This window comes from Pelophylax lessonae (assembly GCF_965119305.1).
Source record: "Pelophylax lessonae genome assembly, chromosome: 1".
NCBI classification, from domain to species: Eukaryota; Metazoa; Chordata; class Amphibia; order Anura; family Ranidae; genus Pelophylax; species Pelophylax lessonae.
In genome coordinates, this window is record NC_138768.1 from 782,988,299 (window position 1) to 783,011,088 (window position 22,790).

The 22,790-nt window shown below is 43.8% G+C and overlaps 1 protein-coding gene across 1 annotated transcript in view; it reads left to right on the top strand.

Annotated features, from left to right (window-relative positions):
- Nucleotides 1-22,790, top strand: part of LOC309549493 (uncharacterized protein) — a gene marked incomplete at its 5' end in the record, with an annotated part of 245,888 nt that overhangs the window by 87,488 nt on the left and 135,610 nt on the right. Inside the window, 4 exons of the mRNA XM_082249823.1 lie at nt 10,917-11,008; nt 12,992-13,134; nt 15,472-15,587; nt 18,000-18,140. Of these exons, the coding sequence (XP_082105949.1) occupies nt 10,917-11,008; nt 12,992-13,134; nt 15,472-15,587; nt 18,000-18,140 (492 nt within the window). The remainder of the gene's footprint in view (nt 1-10,916; nt 11,009-12,991; nt 13,135-15,471; nt 15,588-17,999; nt 18,141-22,790) is intronic.

Consider the following 22,790-nt stretch of genomic DNA (forward strand, 5'->3'; position numbering starts at 1 on the left):
CCTATTCCGCTATTCAATAAAAACCTTTGAGGATCAATTGAATTGCGGGATAGTCTGTGTCGGTACGTGTGAGAGAGATCCACCTTTCCAAGTTGTTGGGGTTCATCTCATACTTCTGAAGGTTTGAGGGTGCTGCCTGTTCCATACTCCCCCTACTCCTCATCTAGCCTTTTAGGGGTACAAACAATAGTAATTGGGGCCCAGTGTGGTTGTGTACGTGTGATATACATACACTTTTTTTGGATCATATTTTCTATTCCGCTATTTAATCAAAAACCTTTGGGGATCAGTTAAATTGGGGGATAGTCTGTGTCGGTACGTGTGAGAGAGATCCACCTTTCCAAGTTGTTGGGGTTCATCTCATACTTCTGAAGGTTTGAGGGTGCTGCCTGTTCCATACCCCCCCTACTCCTCATCTAGCCTTTTAGGGGTACAAACAATAGTAATTGGGGCCTAGTGTGGTTGTGTACGTGCGAGATACATACACTTTTTTTGATCATATTTCCTATTCCGCTATTCAATAAAAACCTTTGAGGATCAATTGAATTGCGGGATAGTCTGTGTCGGTACGTGTGAGAGAGATCCACCTTTCCAAGTTGTTGGGGTTCATCTCATACTTCTGAAGGTTTGAGGGTGCTGCCTGTTCCATACTCCCCCTACTCCTCATCTAGCCTTTTAGGGGTACAAACAATAGTAATTGGGGCCTAGTGTGGTTGTGTACGTGTGATATACATACACTTTTTTTGGATCATATTTTCTATTCCGCTATTTAATCAAAAACCTTTGGGGATCAGTTAAATTGGGGGATAGTCTGTGTTGGTACGTGTGAGAGAGATCCACCTTTCCAAGTTGTTGGGGTTCATCTCATACTTCTGAAGGTTTGAGGGTGCTGCCTGTTCCATACTCCCCCTACTCCTCATCTAGCCTTTTAGGGGTACAAACAATAGTAATTGGGGCCCAGTGTGGTTGTGTACGTGTGATATACATACACTTTTTTGGGATCATATTTTCTATTCCGCTATTTAATCAAAAACCTTTGGGGATCAGTTAAATTGGGGGATAGTCTGTGTCGGTACGTGTGAGAGAGATCCACCTTTCCAAGTTGTTGGGGTTCATCTCATACTTCTGAAGGTTTGAGGGTGCTGCCTGTTCCATACCCCCCCTACTCCTCATCTAGCCTTTTAGGGGTACAAACAATAGTAATTGGGGCCTAGTGTGGTTGTGTACGTGCGAGATACATACACTTTTTTTGATCATATTTCCTATTCCGCTATTCAATAAAAACCTTTGAGGATCAATTGAATTGCGGGATAGTCTGTGTCGGTACGTGTGAGAGAGATCCACCTTTCCAAGTTGTTGGGGTTCATCTCATACTTCTGAAGGTTTGAGGGTGCTGCCTGTTCCATACTCCCCCTACTCCTCATCTAGCCTTTTAGGGGTACAAACAATAGTAATTGGGGCCTAGTGTGGTTGTGTACGTGTGATATACATACACTTTTTTTGGATCATATTTTCTATTCCGCTATTTAATCAAAAACCTTTGGGGATCAGTTAAATTGGGGGATAGTCTGTGTTGGTACGTGTGAGAGAGATCCACCTTTCCAAGTTGTTGGGGTTCATCTCATACTTCTGAAGGTTTGAGGGTGCTGCCTGTTCCATACTCCCCCTACTCCTCATCTAGCCTTTTAGGGGTACAAACAATAGTAATTGGGGCCCAGTGTGGTTGTGTACGTGTGATATACATACACTTTTTTGGGATCATATTTTCTATTCCGCTATTTAATCAAAAACCTTTGGGGATCAGTTAAATTGGGGGATAGTCTGTGTCGGTACGTGTGAGAGAGATCCACCTTTCCAAGTTGTTGGGGTTCATCTCATACTTCTGAAGGTTTGAGGGTGCTGCCTGTTCCATACCCCCCCTACTCCTCATCTAGCCTTTTAGGGGTACAAACAATAGTAATTGGGGCCTAGTGTGGTTGTGTACGTGTGATATACATACACTTTTTTTGGATCATATTTTCTATTCCGCTATTTAATCAAAAACCTTTGGGGATCAGTTAAATTGGGGGATAGTCTGTGTCGGTACGTGTGAGAGAGATCCACCTTTCCAAGTTGTTGGGGTTCATCTCATACTTCTGAAGGTTTGAGGGTGCTGCCTGTTCCATACCCCCCCTACTCCTCATCTAGCCTTTTAGGGGTACAAACAATAGTAATTGGGGCCTAGTGTGGTTGTGTACGTGCGAGATACATACACTTTTTTTGATCATATTTCCTATTCCGCTATTCAATAAAAACCTTTGAGGATCAATTGAATTGCGGGATAGTCTGTGTCGGTACGTGTGAGAGAGATCCACCTTTCCAAGTTGTTGGGGTTCATCTCATACTTCTGAAGGTTTGAGGGTGCTGCCTGTTCCATACTCCCCCTACTCCTCATCTAGCCTTTTAGGGGTACAAACAATAGTAATTGGGGCCCAGTGTGGTTGTGTACGTGTGATATACATACACTTTTTTTGGATCATATTTTCTATTCCGCTATTTAATTTAACTGGGCCTCCATGCGAGACCTGTGTGCCTTGTTGCGCTGTTTTGAGTACTCCACCAACATGGCCAGTGGCAATGACGCCGTTCTCAGCTTAACTATCCCACTTCTATGCCTCCTTGAAAAAACAATTCGGGCGATGATGGAAGAGGATGTGGCACAGGATGAGGAGGAGGAGGAGGATGAAGAGGTAACATTTCCAAGGCTTTCAGGGCAGTCATTCGCAAGGGGCTCCGAGGGTGGGTTCCTGCACACGCAAACGCCAGGGACGCAATTGTCCAGCAGGGGCACAGTTCTGGAGGATGAGGAGGATGAGGAGGAGGAGGAGCTGGAGGAGGAGATGGAACCATGTTCACAGCAGGGTGGCACCCAGGCCAGCTCATGGCCATCACTGGTGCGTGGCTGGGGGGATACAGAGGACACGGACGATACACCTCCCACAGAGGACAGCCTTTCGTTGCCTCTGGGCAGCCTGGCACACATGAGCGATTACATGCTGCAGTGTCTCCACAACGACCGCCGAGTTGCCCACATTCTAACTTGTGCTGATTACTGGGTGGCCACGCTGCTGGATCCCCGTTACAAGGACAACGTACCGTCCTTAATTCACTCACTGGAGCGCGATCGCAAGATGCGCGAGTACAAGCGCACGCTGGTAGACGCCATGCTGCTGGCATTCCCATCTGACAGCGGGGCCACAGTGGAAGCACAAGGCAGAGGAGGAGGAGGAGGAGGTCGCCAACGCAACCAGGGCACCGCCAGCACCTCAGAAGGCAGGGTTAGCATGGCCGAAATGTGGAAAAGCTTTGTCAGCACGCCACAACAAACAGCAGCACCAGCAGCTCAGATGGAACGTCTTAGCAGGAGGCAGCATTTTACCAACATGGTGGAGCAGTATGTGTGCACACGCCTACATGTAGTGAATGACGGGTCTGCCCCCTTCAACTTCTGGGTCTCCAAATTGGGCACATGGCTTGAGCTTGCCCTTTACGCCTTGGAGGTGCTGGCGTGCCCTGCAGCCAGTGTATTATCTGAACGGGTATTTAGCACGGCTGGGGGCGTTATAACAGACAAGCGCAGCCGCCTGTCCAGAGACAATGTGGACAAGCTCACGTTCATTAAAATGAACCAGGCATGGATCCCACGGGACTTTTCCGTACCTTATGCAGAATAGCAATGGATACCGACCTTACCCACCCATTGTTCCATTTTTGCTCTTTCTCACTCTTTTGGGGTGTACCCTCATTTAAAATTTTTGAAAAGAAGCAGTGTTGGCTACCTCGTCCTCCTCCTCAGGGCCAGATTAATGTAGGGGCTATTGGAGCTGCAGTTCCAGGCCCCTACCTTTTATATAGGCCCCGGGTTGGCCATATTCACTGTTACCGCTCTTCTGTCACTTGTAAACACAGAAGTCTGGCTTCTATGCTCGCTTCCCCAGGCAGCACCCTCAGAACCTCCCCACACAGCGTGAAGGCCGGACAAGGAGGGACAGTTGGCGATGCATGGATGTGTTTATGGGCTTCAGAGACAGCATCCCATGTTGAATTAGGCATGCATGGCTGCACCCTTCCTCCTCTGGGTGCATGGCAAGGCACGGCCCTTAAGGCCCTTCAAAATCCTCAGCACCAAGCCCATGATGCTGTTAATCCGGCCCTGGTCCTCCTCCACCGCCGCTTCCACCTACACCGCCCATAGGTGTGCGCAGCCTATTGCATTAAGGTGTGCACCCCAAAGTTGAAATACACATGCATGTGTTTGCCAGCAGGGAGAGTAATGTATCGGGGCCATGTACCTGTAGGCAAGGAGAAATAGAGCAGAGCAGGTCCCAGGGAGATCTTTCCCATCTCCTCACTGGCAATGCTATGTGCCCTAGGTGATTAGGGTGTGCCCAGGCACACCCAGCACACCCTGTGCGCACGCCTATGTCACCGCCACATCCACCACCACCTCAACCTCCCTCCTACTCCATATGGGCCTCGTCCTTCAGAGATGAAGAAGAACATTGTTTTATTTTTCTGTTTTTTTTTTGTTGTTTTAAGTTATTTCCCTATCCACATTTGTTTGCAGAGCACTTGCCATGCTCTTAATTACGTTTTGCTGCCATTTGCAGCACTCTAGCCCTTTCCTTTGGTGTTTTAGAGCCATTTTAGTGCCTTAAAGTTCGGGTCCCCATTGACTTCAATGGGGTTCGGTGTCCGGGAAAAGTTCGGTAAAAGTCCGGGACACGGACCCGGACTTTTTTTTAAAGTTCGGCCGAACCCGTCGAACACGGACATCTAGGTGTTCGCTCAACCCTACCCACAATCATTAGAACATTTATGAAGACCAAGTGTTCGAGAGCAGAGCCAAGCCCAATGTTTCTACTAATCCAAGAGGAAAGAGAGAAAGGGAAGGCTCAGAAGAGCGAAGAAACCCTAAATGGAGAACAGCTATGCGGTTTGGGTAGGTTCTGGGTAGGGCCCACACCCTGGGAGCATAGCACCCGGGGATGGGAAAGATGGAGTTGTCAATGCGGTAATTGTCAGGCTACTGATGTGTAGAGGGCAGGAGGAGTGTTTGCCTGTCGGGCCCGCCCGGAGGCAAATATGCACCCAGCAGGAACAAAGATGAAAAGGGACTAGGGGGATAAGGGCAGGTAGGTGAGAAGGAGAAGGGAAAGGGAAGAAGAGGGGGGGAAGAGAGAGAGAAAAAAAAGGGGGGGGAAGGGGAAGTGTTAGGCAGGCCACATGGAATAAGAGAGGGTCGAAGCAGACCCTAGGCCCTAGGAGAGGAGGTCGAATATAGTTGAAACATCTGTAAAATAGGAGAGTCCAAGAATAAAAGATCCTCATTGGCAGAGATGGGCCAATTCAGGCGTTGAGGTATAGTGAATCCAGCAAGCCCATTTTTTGTGATACTTGGAAGGAATGTCTCTCGCGATATAGATAAGATCTTCCATCTTAGCCACTTTCTTAATGCGTAAGAGCCATTGTTTGATGGAGGGGGTTTGTGTGGATTTCCAAAGTGCGGGGATACATTGTCTAGCCGCGTTGACCATGGGTATCGTGAGGGATTTTGAGTATGTCCTGCTAGAGGTAGGGGAATGGTGTAGGAGGTATTGGGCTGGCGTGAAAGCTAAGTCATACGTGGTCACCTGTGTGACAATCCGGTGTACTTCTTGCCAGAAGGAAGATAAGCGTGGGCAAGACCATAGGACATGCAAGAGCGTACCAGGCTCAGCCAAACATCTCCAACAAGTCGGCGAGGCAGAGGGGAAAAGTTTGTGTAACAGTGTAGGAGTGCGACACCAACGGGATACTATTTTGTATCCACTTTCTTGTGTAGTAACGTTAAGGGAGCATTTGTCTTTGTTGGTGAAAATATTTTCCCATTCCCCTGGAGATAATGAGATAGCAAACTCCGCCTCCCAAAGTTCGCAACGTTTGAGTTTTTACTGGTCAGGTCTATCCAATAAAAGGGAGTGCATAGTGGAAATAAGTTCACGGAGCGGGCCTTCCTGTTGGCAAAGACAGTCGAACGGTGTAGTGGATGGCATAAAGGGATATTTGCGGGCCAGAGATTTAAGAAACTGCGTGAGCAGTAGGTAGGACCATTGTGGTATGGGGGGTTTACCCGTTTTCTCAGCCACAGAGGAGGCAGAGAGCACCGAGCTATCCCCCCACAAGTGGTGGACGCGCATTTGGTCGAGGGACCAATTGGTGGCCAAGTAGTTACGGTGCATACCTGGCGCAAAGTCAGGGTTCAATCTAACCGGGGTCATCAGGCCTGGGATCGTGGAAACGTTCCGTTTTGCACACATCGACCGGAAGACGCGAAGAGAGGGGCCAATGAGGGGGCTGAGCTTAGTGCGCTAGGGACATGGGAATCCATGATCCAAGGTAGATCTAAAGAGGTAAACCCCCCTTCGATGGTCACCCAGTCTTTGTGGGATTTGTGTTCGTTCCAGTCCATAACTCTAGTGAGGTGACAGGCCGCATAGTAGTTTCCAATGTCTGGGAGTCCAATTCCCCACTTGGGTTTTTCGCATTGTTAGGTAATCATATGAGATACGCGGCTGCTTGTCTTGCCAGAGAAAGCCAGTACTGATGCGTTTGTAAAGCTTAAAAAAGGACGGTGGGAGCAGAATGGGGATTGTCTGAACAACATAAAGTAGACGTGGCAGCATGTTTTTCTTCAGTATTGCCGCCCTACCAAACCAGGAGAACATAAGTTTGGTCCAAAGCCGGAGGTCTTTTGAGATTTGGGCGATGAGCGGGGGAAAATTACGGTCGTTTAGATGCTGGAGATTGGATGGGATTTTAATTCCCAGGTAAGTGATCGAGTCCGAATTCTAGGTGAAGCGGACATTTCCTTGACAGCGTAGCACATCTTGTGGGGGTAGGGTAACATTGAGGGCGAAAGATTTAGAAAAATTAATCTTAAAGTTGGAGAGGGAAAGCGTAATCATCGAATCATTTCAGAAGCGTGGGGAGGGTCGTGACCGGGTCTGATAGAAACAATAGGAGGTCGTCTGCGTAAACAGCAACCTTGTACGTTCTATCGGCAAACTTGACCCCGTGAATTGTGTCATTATGCCGAATGCTGTGCAGGAAGGGTTCTAAGGTCAAAACAAAAATCAGGGGCGACAGGGGACATCCCTGTCTGGTACCGTTGGAAATACCGAAGGCATTCGATAGGGTGTCGTTTACTCGGACCCGGGCCTGCGGTTTAGCATATAAAGACAGAATGAAGCTAAGAATTCGAGGGCCCAGACCCCAGACGGAGAGCGTAGCCGCCATGTATTCCCATGAGACCCTATCGAATGCCTTCTCGGCATCCAAGGAGAGCAGGTACCCCTTCTGTTTGGTGACCGAGAGGACGTGGTGTAGGGTAAGTGCTTTGATGGTGTTATCCCTGGCCTCACGGCCAGGGATGATACTGACTTGATCATTGTGAATGCCTTTGGAGAGGAGAGGAAGCAATCTATTAGACATTATGTTTGCGAAAAGCTTAACGTCCACATTGAGCAGCGAAAACGGCCTGTAATTAGCTGGGGTGCAGGATCCTTCCCATTTTTCGGGATCACTACAATGTGGGCCTCAAGCATACGAGAAGACAAGGGATTTTTGGGTGAGATGGAATTGAAGGCTGCCAAAAATGGGGCGACTAGAAGATTGGGGAAGGATTTATGATACGCCACCGATAGACCGTCAGGGCCAGGGCTTTTGTTTGGTTGCATCTGTTTAAGAGCCAATTCCCATTCCAATTTGGAAATTGGGACATCCAACTTATTCCAAAAGTCAGGGTATATAGCATAAGGCATGTTAGAAGCCAAGAAGTCAGAGATTGCTTGAGATCTGGAGGGACCAGAAGGGGGATGGGGATGAGCAGAGTCTAGATTGTATAATTTGCGGTAGAAGTTTTCAAATTCCGCGGCTATGTCTCTGTTATTGGACACCAGGGATCCAGAGGCCGAGCGAAGAGAATGAACCACCGTTTCTGCTTTCTTTTGTCGGAGAGCCGTCGCGAGGAGCCGACCATTCTTATTAGCATGTTCATAAAAAAGCTACTGTGACAAAAGGAAGCTACACTTGGTTTTCCTGTCCAGTTCCTCTGTAAGTTGTGCACGTGTGGCATTGAGAGTGGCCAGGGTGTCCTGTGCAAGGGTTTGTTTATGAGCAATTTCAAGGGTACGGATGTGCGTCAGGAGATCAGAAATGAGGGCTTCCCTTTGCTTTCGAATAGCTGCCGAGAGTGCTATAAATTTGCCCCTGACCACGCATTTGTGGGCTTCCCATTGAGTGAGAGCGGAGGTGTCGGGAGTATCATTAATTGCGAAATAGTCTTTCAGGGTAGATTGGATATCAGCTGACTTTGTCTGTCAACAGGGAGGCATTTAAGCTCCAAACTCGGTCTCTAGAAACAGAGAGTGGGAAAGAGAAGGTCATAGTAACGGGGTTATGGTCCGAAAGTACGGAAGGTTCTATAGAAGCCACGGCTAACGAAGTTAGAGCAGTTTGGGACAAAAAGAGATAATCGATTCTCGATAATCGAAAGATAGTAAAATCCTTCTCGCGTACGCGGAGCGTCCGACACGAATCATGGAGTTGAAGGTCGCGGAGACACAATTTAATTTGTTTAAGAGCACGGTATGGGAGGCAGGAGGAACCAGATGAAGTGTCGAGTAATGGTTTCAGATGGGCATTAAAGTCTCCACCGAAAAGTGCCTCTTTGGTAATGAAGCAATTGCCCTACCACGGATCTAAAAAAGGAGACCTGGGACGTGTTAGGACTGTAAACATTAGCAAGGGTAAGCTGAAGGTGTTTGAGGGAGCCCCTTAGAAGAAAATAGCGGCCTTGAACGTCCGCCACCGAGTCGGAAATGGTCAACGGGATAGATTTGGCTATGAGGATGGATACCCCCTTGGTCTTAGATACCGCGGAGGTAGCATGATATGATTGCGTTTAGTACCTGTTGGTACATTGTGGGATGGCATCAGAGCAGAAGTTCGTCTCTTGCAAGAACACCACATCCACCCTGAGCCTGTGCATGTGCGAAAGTAGTTTTGACCGTTTTTGGGGTGTGTTTAGGCCCTTAGCATTCAAGGAAACAATCTTTAACCGTAGGTCGAGCGGTTAGAGATGAGATGCGGCCATAGTGTAGTGTGTAGATGAGAAGGGGACGAGGAGGAGAAAAAAAAAGGGGGGGCGGAGGAGGGGGGGGGAAGTGTAGGGGAGAAGTAAATTAGGAAGGGTTTCCAAGTAAGGGGGGGGGGGGAACAGGGCTTGTAGGGAATATATATTTCCATGGGTATCAACAGGCCTGCTGGAATACCCAAAAGGGAAAGGGAGGAGTGGAAGTCGGAGAGAGTCGGACGAAAGGTAGAAAACCTTGTCCGGTGGTGGGCATAAAAGGAAGCAACCAATGCGTGGGTCACTTCTCCAAAAACCTGCGAGGTCATTGATAGCTTCTTATTAAGCCCAATGTGTGGATGAGTATGGGAGAGCACGGAAAAGAGGTAGGGTCTAGTAGGAGGTCCACGACAGGGCAAGAAAATATGTGAGGGAATGGCGCTACGAGGTAAGTTGAAGACTCATGAGGGTAAAGGGAAGGAGTCCCAGGAGACGTTAAGTGGCGTATACGTGGCGCCTATCTAGTGGGTGATTTCCAGGTCAGTCAAGGCAAGCTGCAAAGAAAGGTAGCGTGCTCTGGCCAAAAGAGTGTGCGGTAGGTAACATAAAGCAGGCAGATAGGAGATCGAGTAGCAAAAGGCCTAGACATGGGCAGAGAGCTCTAGGTGTAACAGGGGGCAAGGTAATCCCCCTATGTGCAAAAACACAAAAATAAAAAATTTCAAAAGTGGAAGAAAACCTGCGGTACATCTGAGATCAAACAAAGCGACATTAAGGTAAAGGGGGAGAAACCCAGTGAACAATGCAACAACATTGGCAGACATGCAAGGAGATACATTCAGTGAGTCATGGTACTGGATCAAGCAACCTATTTAGTATCTGACATGGAGCAGGATATGATACCAAGCATGGTCAGAGATTAGAGCAACATCTGAACAAAAAATATAAAAGTACAAAAATACAAACATACAGAAAGAAATACAGTCTCAAATCATATAGTATGGGTCACTCGCCAAGCCAGGCACACAGGGCGTCAGTAACCGAAGCCGCAGTGCACCCCAGGGACCAGTCACCAGGGAAGGCACATATGGCTTCGGTGGGGCCGAAGTGAACCTGAGGGGTCTGTGGCACCAAGGGCCCTTGCAGGGCGCACAGAAATGCTGAGAAGGAATCACCCCCCTGGCAGAACCCAGTAACAAGCGCTTGCGGGATCTCGCCAAGGGGGGGGGGGAGGCCAGAGGTCCACCGCCCAGCCGCAAACAGATTAGGCAGGAACATAAGTTAGGTGACGTGCAAAACACAATGGATAAATACAATCGGTGAACAAGAGAAATAGGGAAGAGCAGAAAGAAGAGGATAAAGGAGAGAGTAGGAACCCACAGCGAGGGGAAGGAGGACAGGAGAGGGAAGCAGAAAGAAAGGATAAGGAGGGAGGAAGGGCAATAGTGACAGCAAGAGACATCGGAAACACTCCATTCTTACCCTCTACCTGTATCAAGGAGTTTAAGCGTGGAGTACTATAGAATGGGTATAGGAGCCGAGTGGGACTCCCACGCATGCGGTTGGGGGAAGAGAGGAAGGTCAGATGTAGCAATGGGACATAGGGGCAAGTTCTAGGGCAGCCGTAGTCCTGAAGCAGACAGTTCCAGTAGTTCTCAAGGAAGCCAGCGTGTCGGGCGAAAAGGACAAGGGGAGAACGGAGATTTTTATTTTTTTTTTAATTCATTATGATATTGAATCAATACATCATTATTTGTATGTTTAGGAGCTAAGAAGACATGAAAGATCATTCAAATCTCTGAGTGGATATTACACTGATAAAATGCGGATAGATCTAGAGCCTTACCTGCTTCCACAGTAAGTATCTGAAATGAAAGAATGTACAGTTGTAGGTCGCTAAATCATTCAATCACATGTACAGGAACCATTTCTAGCATTTATAATAACATGGAAGCTCTCTAGCAGCTTAGTAGAAATCAGGATACTAAAAGAAATCTGCAGTCAGAGTCACTAAGGCAGCTCTGTATAAATGAAGAAGCAGCGCTAGAGGAAACACAAAGGAGAAGCACAGGGGCCTTCTAAGTGTAGCTGTGTAAAACCATATTTATTAAGAATGAATTAAGAACTACTCACAAATGTAATATAAAAACAGGCATGTAGCTCATGGCACTTGTAGGGAAAGTCCTCAGCGGCATGGTCTGGAGGGTCCTCAAGGAACATGATTGTCTGTCAGGCTTAGCTTGATGCCAGCGCCGGTGGTTTCTGGTGCTTCCTGGTCCATGGAATGCACTGGCAGCTGTGGGTTCAGATGTGAAGCTTGTCAGAGCCTGAACCTGATGTGAGAGCAGAGCCGGGAACAGCAGCATGGTTACAGGAATAGCTGAGGTAAGCAGCAAGCGGGCAGCAAGGTACCTAGACATAAGACACAGACGTTTTCAAGAACAGAGCCAGGGTCAGGAACTGGTGACAGAGCAGAAGCAGGATCCAAGTTCAAGTCAGAGGCAAGCTGAGTCAACTACAGGGAACAAGCAAGAATAATAGCAGGACACAGGGAACAGCTGAGAGACTAGTCAGCACTGGAGCATGAGCAGGAGCCCCTTTAAATAGTCCATCTGGAGCCAACATGCATTGAGTGCACACCCGTGCTTGTGCACCCATGCACATTCCTGTGCCCATGTGCGCACCTAGTCACCATTCTGCCGAGTGTTCTACGCACATTTCTATCAGCCATTCTTTGTGCGTTTACATTTCTATTAGCAAAATGTCTGGTAGTTTTTCTCTGACACACACCTGCTGTGCCCAGGGTTGATTAAAGGCCGTATTCACATGTAAGGAGTGACATGCAAACAGCAGCAGCCCTGGCTGTTGATTTGTACAGAACACAAACCTGAGTTTGTGCAGGCGGCATTTAGAACCATTGGTGAGAATCTAGTGCCCCTGTGTGGACATGTGAATGTAGCCTAAAGTATTTCACACAAATATTTTAATTTACGCTAGACTCTCTTCATATCAGTTCCTATTCATTAAAACATACAGTAAAGCGGGTAAAATACGTAGCTATAATAAGTATTGAACACATCACAGTAAAGCGGGTAAAATAGCTAAAATAAGTATTGAACACATCACCATTTTTCTAGGTTAATATATTTCTAAACATGCTATTGACCTATAAGAAAGATGTCTCATTACCAAAGTGTCATAAGAATCATCTCATGATGGGTAAAAGCAAAGAGCTCTCTCAAGACCTTTGCTACCTTATCATTACAAAACATACTGATGGCATTGGTTACAGAAGGATTTCTATACTTCTGAGCACTGTTTGGGCCATAATCCAGAAGTGGAAAGAACATCATTTCATAATAAACCAGCCACGACTAGGTGCTCCTTGCAAGATTTTGGACAGAGGAGTGAAAATAATTATTAAAAGAGTTGTCCAAGAGCCAAGGACCACTTGTGGAGAGCTTAAGACCTGGAATTAGCAGGTACAATTGTTTCAAAGAAAACGCCTTTTTCAAATGGCACTCCACCGCCATGGCCTGTATGCATGCTTATCACGCAAGATTCCATTGCTTAAGAAAAAGCATGTTAAAGCTATGGATTGCATGGGTTGTTACCGACATGTGGTGAAAATTTAATGTCAATAGCACCTTTAGAAATATATTTAGCTAGAAAAATGATGACATGTTGAATACTTAATTTACCCACTTAATACTTTATCTCTCTTTTTCTTGATCAGTCTATTATTTATTCTAAATATTCGGGGTTTTTTCCCATATTCATTTGATGCTGTGAATACAACATGTATACAGTTAGTTTCCTCAACATTTTTTGATTTTGCAGAAAAGATATCTTTGGGAATTACAATACTACTACCAACTGTGTTTTTTATTTGCGATATGGCACCTCATTCCAAGCCAAAGTGGAATATTTTGATGAAAAAGAATTACAAAATCAGCTGTTTGAGCTTGTGTCTTTGGAAAAAGGTACAGTAAATTACTCTTACTTTTTTTTTTTTGTAAAACAAAGTGAATCTTGAATACATTTAGTTTTTAGAAAAAGATATTTAGAAGCCTTTTGGTATGGAGATTGATGTCTTGTCAGTTGGTCCAATACCAGAATGTAGATTATTAGTGAGAACCAAAGTGAAAATCTGGAAATACGGCAAATGTGATATTTACCAAACAGAGTGCATCTGAGCGTTTTTCTGTTATGGTGCTAGATTTGGGATACTCAACCTTTCTACGTGTACTGTATTGTTTGAATAAAGTAGCACCACTGCCTGCATACCATGCACACTCTTACATTTGAAGCCAGTACATTAAACTTAAGGCCAGCTTCCCAAACAACCCTACTCCCTGATGCCTGTTCCCCTATACATCCTCCTGCAGTCTTCAGGCCAACCTAGTGATGACTTGGGTCTTATTCCTTGTCATTGGGTATTCTTTCCCCTGGAATTAAGCAGCTCTTACATAATAATGTGCTCAGTCCAGGATTTGCTGTAAGCCCAGGCTTTTTGAAGATGTGTCCCAGTAGCATTGAGCAAAACTGCTCAGATTCGATTCACCAAGAGATCTGCAAATCCTGTTTAATCTTGAGGTTTAGCAAAGCAAACTTAGCGGCAAAACCTACTGAAATCTTTGTAGGGTAAATCCTGTTAGTAAAATCTGGCTAATGGGCAAAATATTGATAAAGAAAAAAGGCATGGGGAGCTGGTCACCGTCATTTGTTTCAAAATACGTACAGCAGGGAAGAAGATATTCACATGCTTTGAGAGAGACATTGGAAATACTAATTCCTTCAAATAACACACTTGAGGAATGCCCTAAAGCTAGATGTGATGTTATGAAATAGTACAGTTTTCACAGACAGCCTAAGCGAAAGCTTACTCTGGCAGTGAATATTTTGCTGTTTAATTTTTTTATATATGTGTAAAGCAACTGGCCAATAGATTGCTGAGGCTGTCCATGTTTTTGATGTCCTGCCACTGGTCAGTTTATAGCTAAATGTCATTAAGAATTAGGAGACCACAACTGACATAGAATTGCCAGCAGCAGGAGATTTTTAATAAGGAGTAAGGCGTAAATATACCAGAGACAAAACACAGGGCAGGAGTTTTACTGCAAGAATTAGGAGGCTGCAAAGCAAAGTAAAATTTGCCAGTGGCAGGTCAGTTATAAGCACAGCTAATAGGTCTAACTGGTATATTTTTATGTTTTGCTATGGGGATGGGGGGTGGGAAGAATGCAAGTGACATCATTTGAGTAGGATTAGATGCTTAATGGTCTTTCAAATGTTGCAGCTGCAAACCAAATGCAGCACCAAGAACATATGGTCAGTGGCAGTGCATGCTGAATTGTGATTACTACAAATTAAAAAAAATGTTAACATAAAATAAAATCCAATAACCCCCCCCCCCCCACCCCCCAAAAAAAAAAAAAAACAGGAAAATCCCAAAACACCACTTACCTGAGGAAAGAGACTTGCAGGGGGAAAAAAAAGTTTTGCCTAAAATAAAGGCTCTATCAATATTAAATAACAATATAAAACAAATAAATCAAAACCCCTCAATTCCGGTCTGAGTCTTGCTGCAAAAAATGTTATGAGCAGGGCAGCAGCTAAAAGTGACATCTAATCTCAAATCTACAAATTAAAATGAAAGACTAAAAGGCTCCAATAAACAGAAAACGCAAAAAAAAAAAAATGGGCATTGGTTGCTCAAAGAGCTAGTAATCAGAATTAAGTACAGTGTCCTAATGAACTATAATCTCTCCCTATTTAAAAAGTGAAAATGTACTGAAAAAAAACAGCTAATACATGTATGTTATATTATTAAATGGTTTATGAAAATGTAAATAGACTTTAGTGTCACTTTAGGTTCAAACACCGAAATTTCACCATGTCACAGTAATGTTTTTAACATCATTTGCCACAACACTAATACGTGGTAGTATAGAGTATTTGTGTACTTTGATGTGAGAAACAAATGGTGCGTAATCCCTGTGGGTATAAATCTGAATGCTTCTCGAAAAACCTCCAGTAACACTGACAGGAAACTAAAGGCACTCTTTGTATTATTCACAGGAAACTAACAGTGCTCTTCTACAAAGAAAAAGTAGTAGGAGGTGCAAGTGGGAGTGGGAGTGGGAATGGGAGTGGGAATGGAGTAGAACATGTTTTAAATTATTCTATACATTATATATAACAGCTTCAAAATATCTACTCTGGAAATGTTTAAATAAGACATGATGCCTTAACTACACCAGTTGTAAGCCATGGCAAATTATCATGGAAAATTTCAGTAACTGCAGTAATTGTTACAGGTTCATTTGAAAGAAGACCTGAGTTTGTAAATGAAAGCATGCAAGAGAAAGCTGAGCAATCACTAAAGGCCAGATTTAAAATTTTGACAAAAAATGTACCCGATAATCACAATGAGGTATGTGGGTAATACACATAGCATTTACTTTATTGTATTGCTTGAAAAAGGAAATGGCAATGTGTTTAAATAGCATGCACTACTACTAGTTTTATTTCTATAGTGGATCAAAAACAGTACTGGTTTCAGTTTTCTTGCACTGCCATGCACAGTAGGCAATTTGGATTGTAGAAAGAGTTCTTTTAAAGCCTAGTACACATGCAACGAATTTCCGCCGACCGTTCGTCCGTCTTTTGTCCAGAGTTGTGTTTTGTTGGTTGGAATGTGCCTAGACTGCACACCAATTTTCCCGCATGACAAAATTCTACTTCAGAAGTGATGTCATGTGTTGGTTTGCTTTCTTTGTGTTCTTTCTTCTCTGAGCATGCCCAGTCTTGCTCATAAGATTTTTCCCTGTCGAAATCTGTACTGACTGCACGAAAATCGGACGTGTTTTGACGGTGGACAAAAATTTTATAGCCTGCACACCAGAATTTTTTCGGCCGAAAAGTCGGAGTCGGTTGTCGGAAGCATCATACTAACAAGCCGAAAATCGGCAGATCAGTCATCGGACGAAAATTCCCGGCCGAATTTAGACGCGTGTGTACGAGGCTTTAGGCTTTTCCTAGCAGGTGTAGGCAGCAAAGTACTCCCTCAAATTGTTTTGACTATGTGCTTGTACAGTTTTTTGCAGTCATTTTACATCATCATGGTAAGCTAACAGTTTGCTTCTTAAAATATTTCTAAAGCCAAAACTTTTTTATACTTTAGCTAGTGTAGTAAAGTGTCAGTGGTTGAATCACTACTTATTAGGCATGTGCAATTTGTTTTGTAATGAATTAAAATTTGTATGAATTTTGCATCTTATACCGAATTTTAACTAATATGAAAGAAATTATAACGAAAATAACAAATTAATTCGGCATGACTCGTTTATTCATTAAAGGTCTAATGAAACAGAAGGTAGATTAAGAGTAAATCTTACAATCCAATCAGCTGATTCATTTTGTGCTGGAGGTTGGATTACTGGCAAATTGCATTCGTGAGAACTGAGTGAGAAGGTTGTTGTATTGTATTTAAGCAGAGGAGATGAGTTTTAAAAAGCAGCAGAAGAGATATCGTCATTGTGTGTGTGTGTTAATGATTCAATAAATAAACAATCAAACCATAAGAGCCGGTTCACACTGCCGCGACCTCTAAGTCGCCTCATAAGGAGCGACTTGTTATCGCGACTTCAGCGCGACTTTGCATGTATTCAACGCGACTTGTATGATAGACGACTTTGTACGACTTTGTATTTGGCCAATCAGAATATGATGGTTCTGGGTCATGCTCAATCACACAAAAAAAAGTTCTTAAAAATTGTCGTTTTTGATAGAGAGACAATTATTGAAAAAAGTATTGAAAAAAAAATGAGATTTCTTTGGATTAGTGTCTGGGGGGGTCTAAAAAGTGTACCTGTGAAGTTTCAGCTCTGTAGCATGTCCAGAACCAGAAAAAAAAATTCTTAAAATTTTTTGTAGCACAGGCATAGGGCTCCTCTCCACCTGGGCGTTTTTGTTGCAGGCATTTATCAGGCATTTTTGGAGGCAGGCATGACTTTTTTTGGATTTAGTGTCTGAGGGGTCTAAAAAGTGTACCTGTGAAGTTTCAGCTCTGTAGCATGTCCAGAACCAGAAAAAAAGATAATTTTTCTTAGAATTTTTAGTAGCACAGGCATATGGCTCCTCTCCACCTGGGCGTTTTTGTTGCAGGCATTTATCGGGCATTTTTGGAGGTAGACATGACTTTTTTTGGATTTAGTGTCTGGGGGGTCTAAAAAGTGTACCTGTGAAGTTTCAGCTCTGTAGCATGTCCAGAACCAGAAAAAAAGATCATTTTTCTTAGAATTTTTAGTAGCACAGGGATATGGCTCCGCTCCACCTGGGCGTTTTTGTTGCAGGCATTTATCAGGCATTTTTTGGGCGTCTTTGGAGCTCAAACAGCTGATGAACCAATGCAGGGCTGAGTGTCGGTGCTCAGGCTGTAATGTCCAAAAACATTTTTAAGTATGAAGAGAAAGCCGGCACACGAAAGCTTCTTCCTAATGCAGTTTTTTCCAGCAAAGCCAGCAATATAAACATGGAAATGCTCACGCGTTTAGGCCATAGCCTTACTCATAAAATGAGGGACAATTGAGGAGGAGAGACAGAGATTTCAACCCAAAAGAGGGGCAGTCCCTCCAAATGAACAATTGAGAGCTATGTCGTATAACTAAAAGCCCCAATGATACTGTCATGAGATCCATTGGATTTAAATAGTTACAAATCAATTCCTTCAGCAAAGTAATGTCCTGCCCATCAACACTGATTTCATTTAAACTAAACATCTATTTAAATACAAATGAAAGCTCCATTTAAAATGTTGTCTCTCTGACACCTGTGTTGTCTGCAGGAAACCTTAGGGGATGTGCTAAGATTGATCTCCTCTCCAGGAGAAATTGAACTTTGTGAACAATTAAAGGAGTTTGCGGGGAAGACTGAACTGTACATTGGGAATGGAAAAAATCCATCAGCTGATAGATTTGCTCTACAAGTAAGTTAAAGTACAAAAAAAAAGAACAAAAAAGCTTTTGAAATCAGCTTATTTGGATATTGTGGACTAACAGTGTTCTCCATTTGCTCTATCTTAATAGTCCCTTTTTACTTGCTAAGTTCATTGTTTTATACATGTACAGTGGTCATTTAATATGTAAAACAAAAAAATACTGTAATATTCCCTTTTAGAATCTTAACTTGGGATGAGGATGCTATCATCTTCATGGGAGTTGAGGATGCTATCATCTTCATGCTAAATCGCACGTATGCGCACCTGAATAAGCCTGCAAGCACTGTCATGTTTTTGACTTCTCCAGCGCTTTTGATACTATCAGGCCGGATCTCTTGGGCGAGATGCTAGCAGCGATACACGTTGATGTTTCATTTGTGTCATGTATGTCCTTTTGCAAGACTGTGTATGGGATAGTGTGATCAGCATTATTGTGGTTCCACAAGGGAAAATTCTCTTTCCCTCTTATTTTTACTATGTATACCACGTATTTAAGTTAGCAGACAGAGTCTTGGCATCTTCACAAGTTTTCTGATGACTCTGCAGTAGTGGGATGTATAAGAGATGGGGAAGAGACTGAGTATAGGACTGTGGTGGAGAACTCGCCACATGGTGTGAGAATACTCATCTGTATCTAAATGTGACAAAGACAAAGGAGCTAGTTGTTGATTTGAGAAAGAAAAAGGCACCAGTGACCCCCATCTCCATTAGAAGAGTGGATGTGGATGCAGTAGAAAGTTACAAGTATCTGGGGGTGCACATAGATAATAAGCTGGACTAGAGCAAGAACACTTAGGTGCTTTATAGGAAGGACCAGAGCCACCTCTTTTTTTCTGAGGAGACTGGTGGCCGGCATTCTCCTGTATGCAGTGGAATGCTGGGGAAGTAGGTTTAGGGTGGCTGACACTAACAGGCTCAACAAATGGATTCACAAGGCCAGTGATGTTGGATTGGAGCTGGAGTCTTTACCAATTGTGCTGGAGAGGAGAATGTTGTTCACGGTATGTTCAATCTTGTACAACTCCTCCCACCCACTCCACAATATGCTGGTCAGTCTGCGGAGTACCATCAGTGACAGACATGACCGTACAGCGAAACATAAAATCATCTTTGCTTGTGGCCATTAAGTTATATTATTCTTCTCTGTGAGGGCTGGGGGTGAAGATTTAAATCTGGTTTATGATAAGGATTTTTATATAGTTTTTATAGTATGTTGATATTTAGTTAATTACTATTATTTGAGTTAACGCTAGAGAAAGTGGTATATTATTTGCCCTTTGGTAGTTTGATTTTCTGTTTTTTTATCTGTGTTATTTATTCTATTTTGTAAATTTTGAAGAGATATTGCTAGAGATGAAGTAAGAGGCACCACATCCCATAAATTGAGTAACTACAATAGAGGGGGGCAAGTGGGACTTTAACGGTGCTAAATGATGGAGAAAAATCTGAATTCTCAAAAATTGTACATTTTATTACACATAGAAAGTGAGGACAAGACAATACATCAATATAAAATGATAAAATCAAGAAAATGCACTCGAAAATATCAACTCTACATGTTTCGCCATCTTCATAATAGCTTCTTCAGGAGTTTTCATAGACATTTCTCGAGAGTGAACATTTCTAGGTAACAAAGGGAAAAGACATAAAAAACATGACATGTGTATGTATATAGGGCTTATCTCAATGGTCCTAATATTGAGTGCCCAATTGATTTACATAATTATAAAGACAATGATACCAATGAAGTACCTTAAGATGACCTGAGCCCTTTCTTATGCCGAAGGTGGAGGTAATAGAGGTGACGCCACCAAAGCAAGCACAGAGGGGGAGGGGAGCCGAGACCCTCAGACTCCTAGAGTTGACCCATAGAGAGGGTGACGGCCAGGCTAGAGATGATAGATAGAGATAATAAAACCAGAGCATAGAAATACATTTCAACCCACAATTGCTATCTCTCCAATTGGTATGAGGCTAAATATCAGGTAGAAAAAGTTACCAAAATAGTCACCTGATTATGAATAAATGTGCAGTTGAATCCCTAGGTACCTCAATGAAACAAAGACAGGAAGGGAAAATGAAGTCCCCTTAATATCCCCCAAATGGGAGGTATCCCTTGAAACAAAAGGAAATGGAATTTGTTGAAGATAGTAATAAATATAATAAGGGTCTGTCAAATTTTGAGGGTATGAATACTTACCCAAAATTGACAAGATTCAGCGCCTAAATTGTCATGCAGTATTCAAAAGTTCACCGCCATTTCAATTCAACAAATTTTCCAATAGTACACAAAAATAAAGGAGACTGCACGGGAAGAAAGAGAAAAAGGCATAGAAGAACATCATCAGCGTTGGAATCTACCAAAGATATAAGGAGAGAAGCAGGGTTTAAAAGATTTCATTTACCGCAAATGGTCTCAAAGATCATGTATCGTTCCCCGGTGGTCTAGTGTAATACTGACCATGTGGCGCCGGCATTTATACACCCCCTCCACTCCCTCGGCGTCTGACGTCACCGAGGGAGTGAGAGCGAGGTACGCCCAGTGGTCCAATGGAGGCCGAGAAGGAAGTGCGTCATTAAGACGCGACCGCATCACGTGATTCCGCCGGAACCGGAAGGTCGGGGATGACAACATCCGGTCAGGACATGAATGTAAGCAGAGGAGGTAACAGGTTGCCGAGAGGCAATCTAAAAAGGGATCCAAAATGAAACTGACAGCATCGCCGAAGACCGGATTTCAAAACACATTAGGGTATGAAGCTATGGTTTTGAATATTTTGAATAACAAAGATTGGTATAGAAAAATCTCTGAAAGTTTCCTAGCAAGAATAATCATCAAATATCGTCAGCTTATCTTTGAAGCCTATTCAAGAGCCCTGATAGACAAGAAAACTTGGGAATTTTTGAATATCAAAGATCCCAAAACTCCTACTATGTATGCCTTACCCAAGGTTCACAAAAATCTTAAAAAACCCCCTGGGAGACCAATAGTCTCGGGCAATGGCTGCCTAACGGAACGAGCGAGTCAACTGGTGGATGATTACCTGCGTCCCCATGTACTGGCTTTACCTTCCTATATCAGGGACACCAGTGATCTCATCAAAGCCATTGATGGCATCCAGGTCCCTGAGGAGGCGTGGCTAGTGGGCATTGATGTAGAGGCCCTCTACAACTCCATCCCACATCACTGTGGGGTTCGAGTTGTGGAGGGCTTCTTATCAGAAAGAGGAGGTTCCCCAGTGGAATATAATGCCTTTGTCATCTCACTTCTTAGATTTATTTTGTCCAACAATGTCTTCTTGTTTAATGGCTCCCATTACCTCCAGGTGCAGGGTGTGGCTATGGGGACCAAGTGTGCCCCCTCCTATGCCAACCTGCACCTGGGGGGATAGGAGCGTGACCTTTTTTCCAGGGTTAACCTGGAGTCTTTTTTATCTCATATACTCCTTTGGAGAAGATTTATTGATGACATTTTTATGATTTGGACAGGTCCTTTGAGTATGCTTTTGAGATTTTTTGAGGTTTTGAAAGTCAACGACTTCAATCTCAAATTTACCCACACTTATAGCCAAAGGTCTTTGGACTTTTTGGATATTACCATTTATGTAGATGAAGATGGCATTTTGGGCTCCACCCTCTTCCGCAAAACCACTGCAGGTAACACTATATTGAGGGCAGACAGCTCCCACCCTCAACCTTTAGTATCCAGTATACCATACAGCCAGTATTTAAGATTACGACGTAATTGTACGAAATCTAAAGATTTCGAGAGAGAAGCTAAGAGCTTACAGAGGAGACTCTTGGGAAGAGGCTACAGTAGGGCCTGTTTGAAAAAATCTTACCATAGAGCGAAAAAATGGAACAGGACTGATTTGATTTTTGGTAAAAAGAAGAATAAAATTAATTCTGACGGGGTACGTCTAATTACACGATATTCTGGTCAACATGACCAGGTACGGTCAATTCTTAAAAAATTTTGGTACCTCCTAGAGGCAGATGAAAAGGTATCGAAATTTATTGATGTCCGCCCCCAGATAACGTTTAAAAGGTCTCGTTCTTTTTTTTTTTTTTTTTTTTTTTTTTTATTTCAATAAATTTTTATTCAAGAATAACAAGTACAGACAAATGCAAAAATGGTACAGGAATGAAAACTGAATCACTAAAAAGGCTAATGGATACAGGTAGAACAGCATAGTGTGGTGGGTATGTAGCAAACTAAGCTCATATATATAGTATCCAGTAGTGATTCAGAGCAAATGGGACCATGCCTCGATCCAGAAAACCTAGACAAGGAAAAGAAAAAAAAAAAAAAAGGGAGGGTACCAGCTAATAGGTGACGGGAGCAACCCCCACAACGGTAGGGCGCCACCCTCGAGACACCCCTAAAGGGAGCAAACTGTGTCCCGGAGGAGGCGCGCCCAACCTCTAATAGTAAACCATGTGGTATCCCAAACACGAGAACTGCAAAGGAGAACTGGACAGAGGCATGCAATTCCCAGTCCCAAGCCAACCTAGCAAGGGACCCGTATTCCAAATTGTAAATAAGAATAGTAAAAGAGAAAATTCTAACAATTCAAAAACCCATTTTAAGTCATTGGCAGGGGCTCTGGGCCCAAACCCAGAGACCCCCCCCCCCAG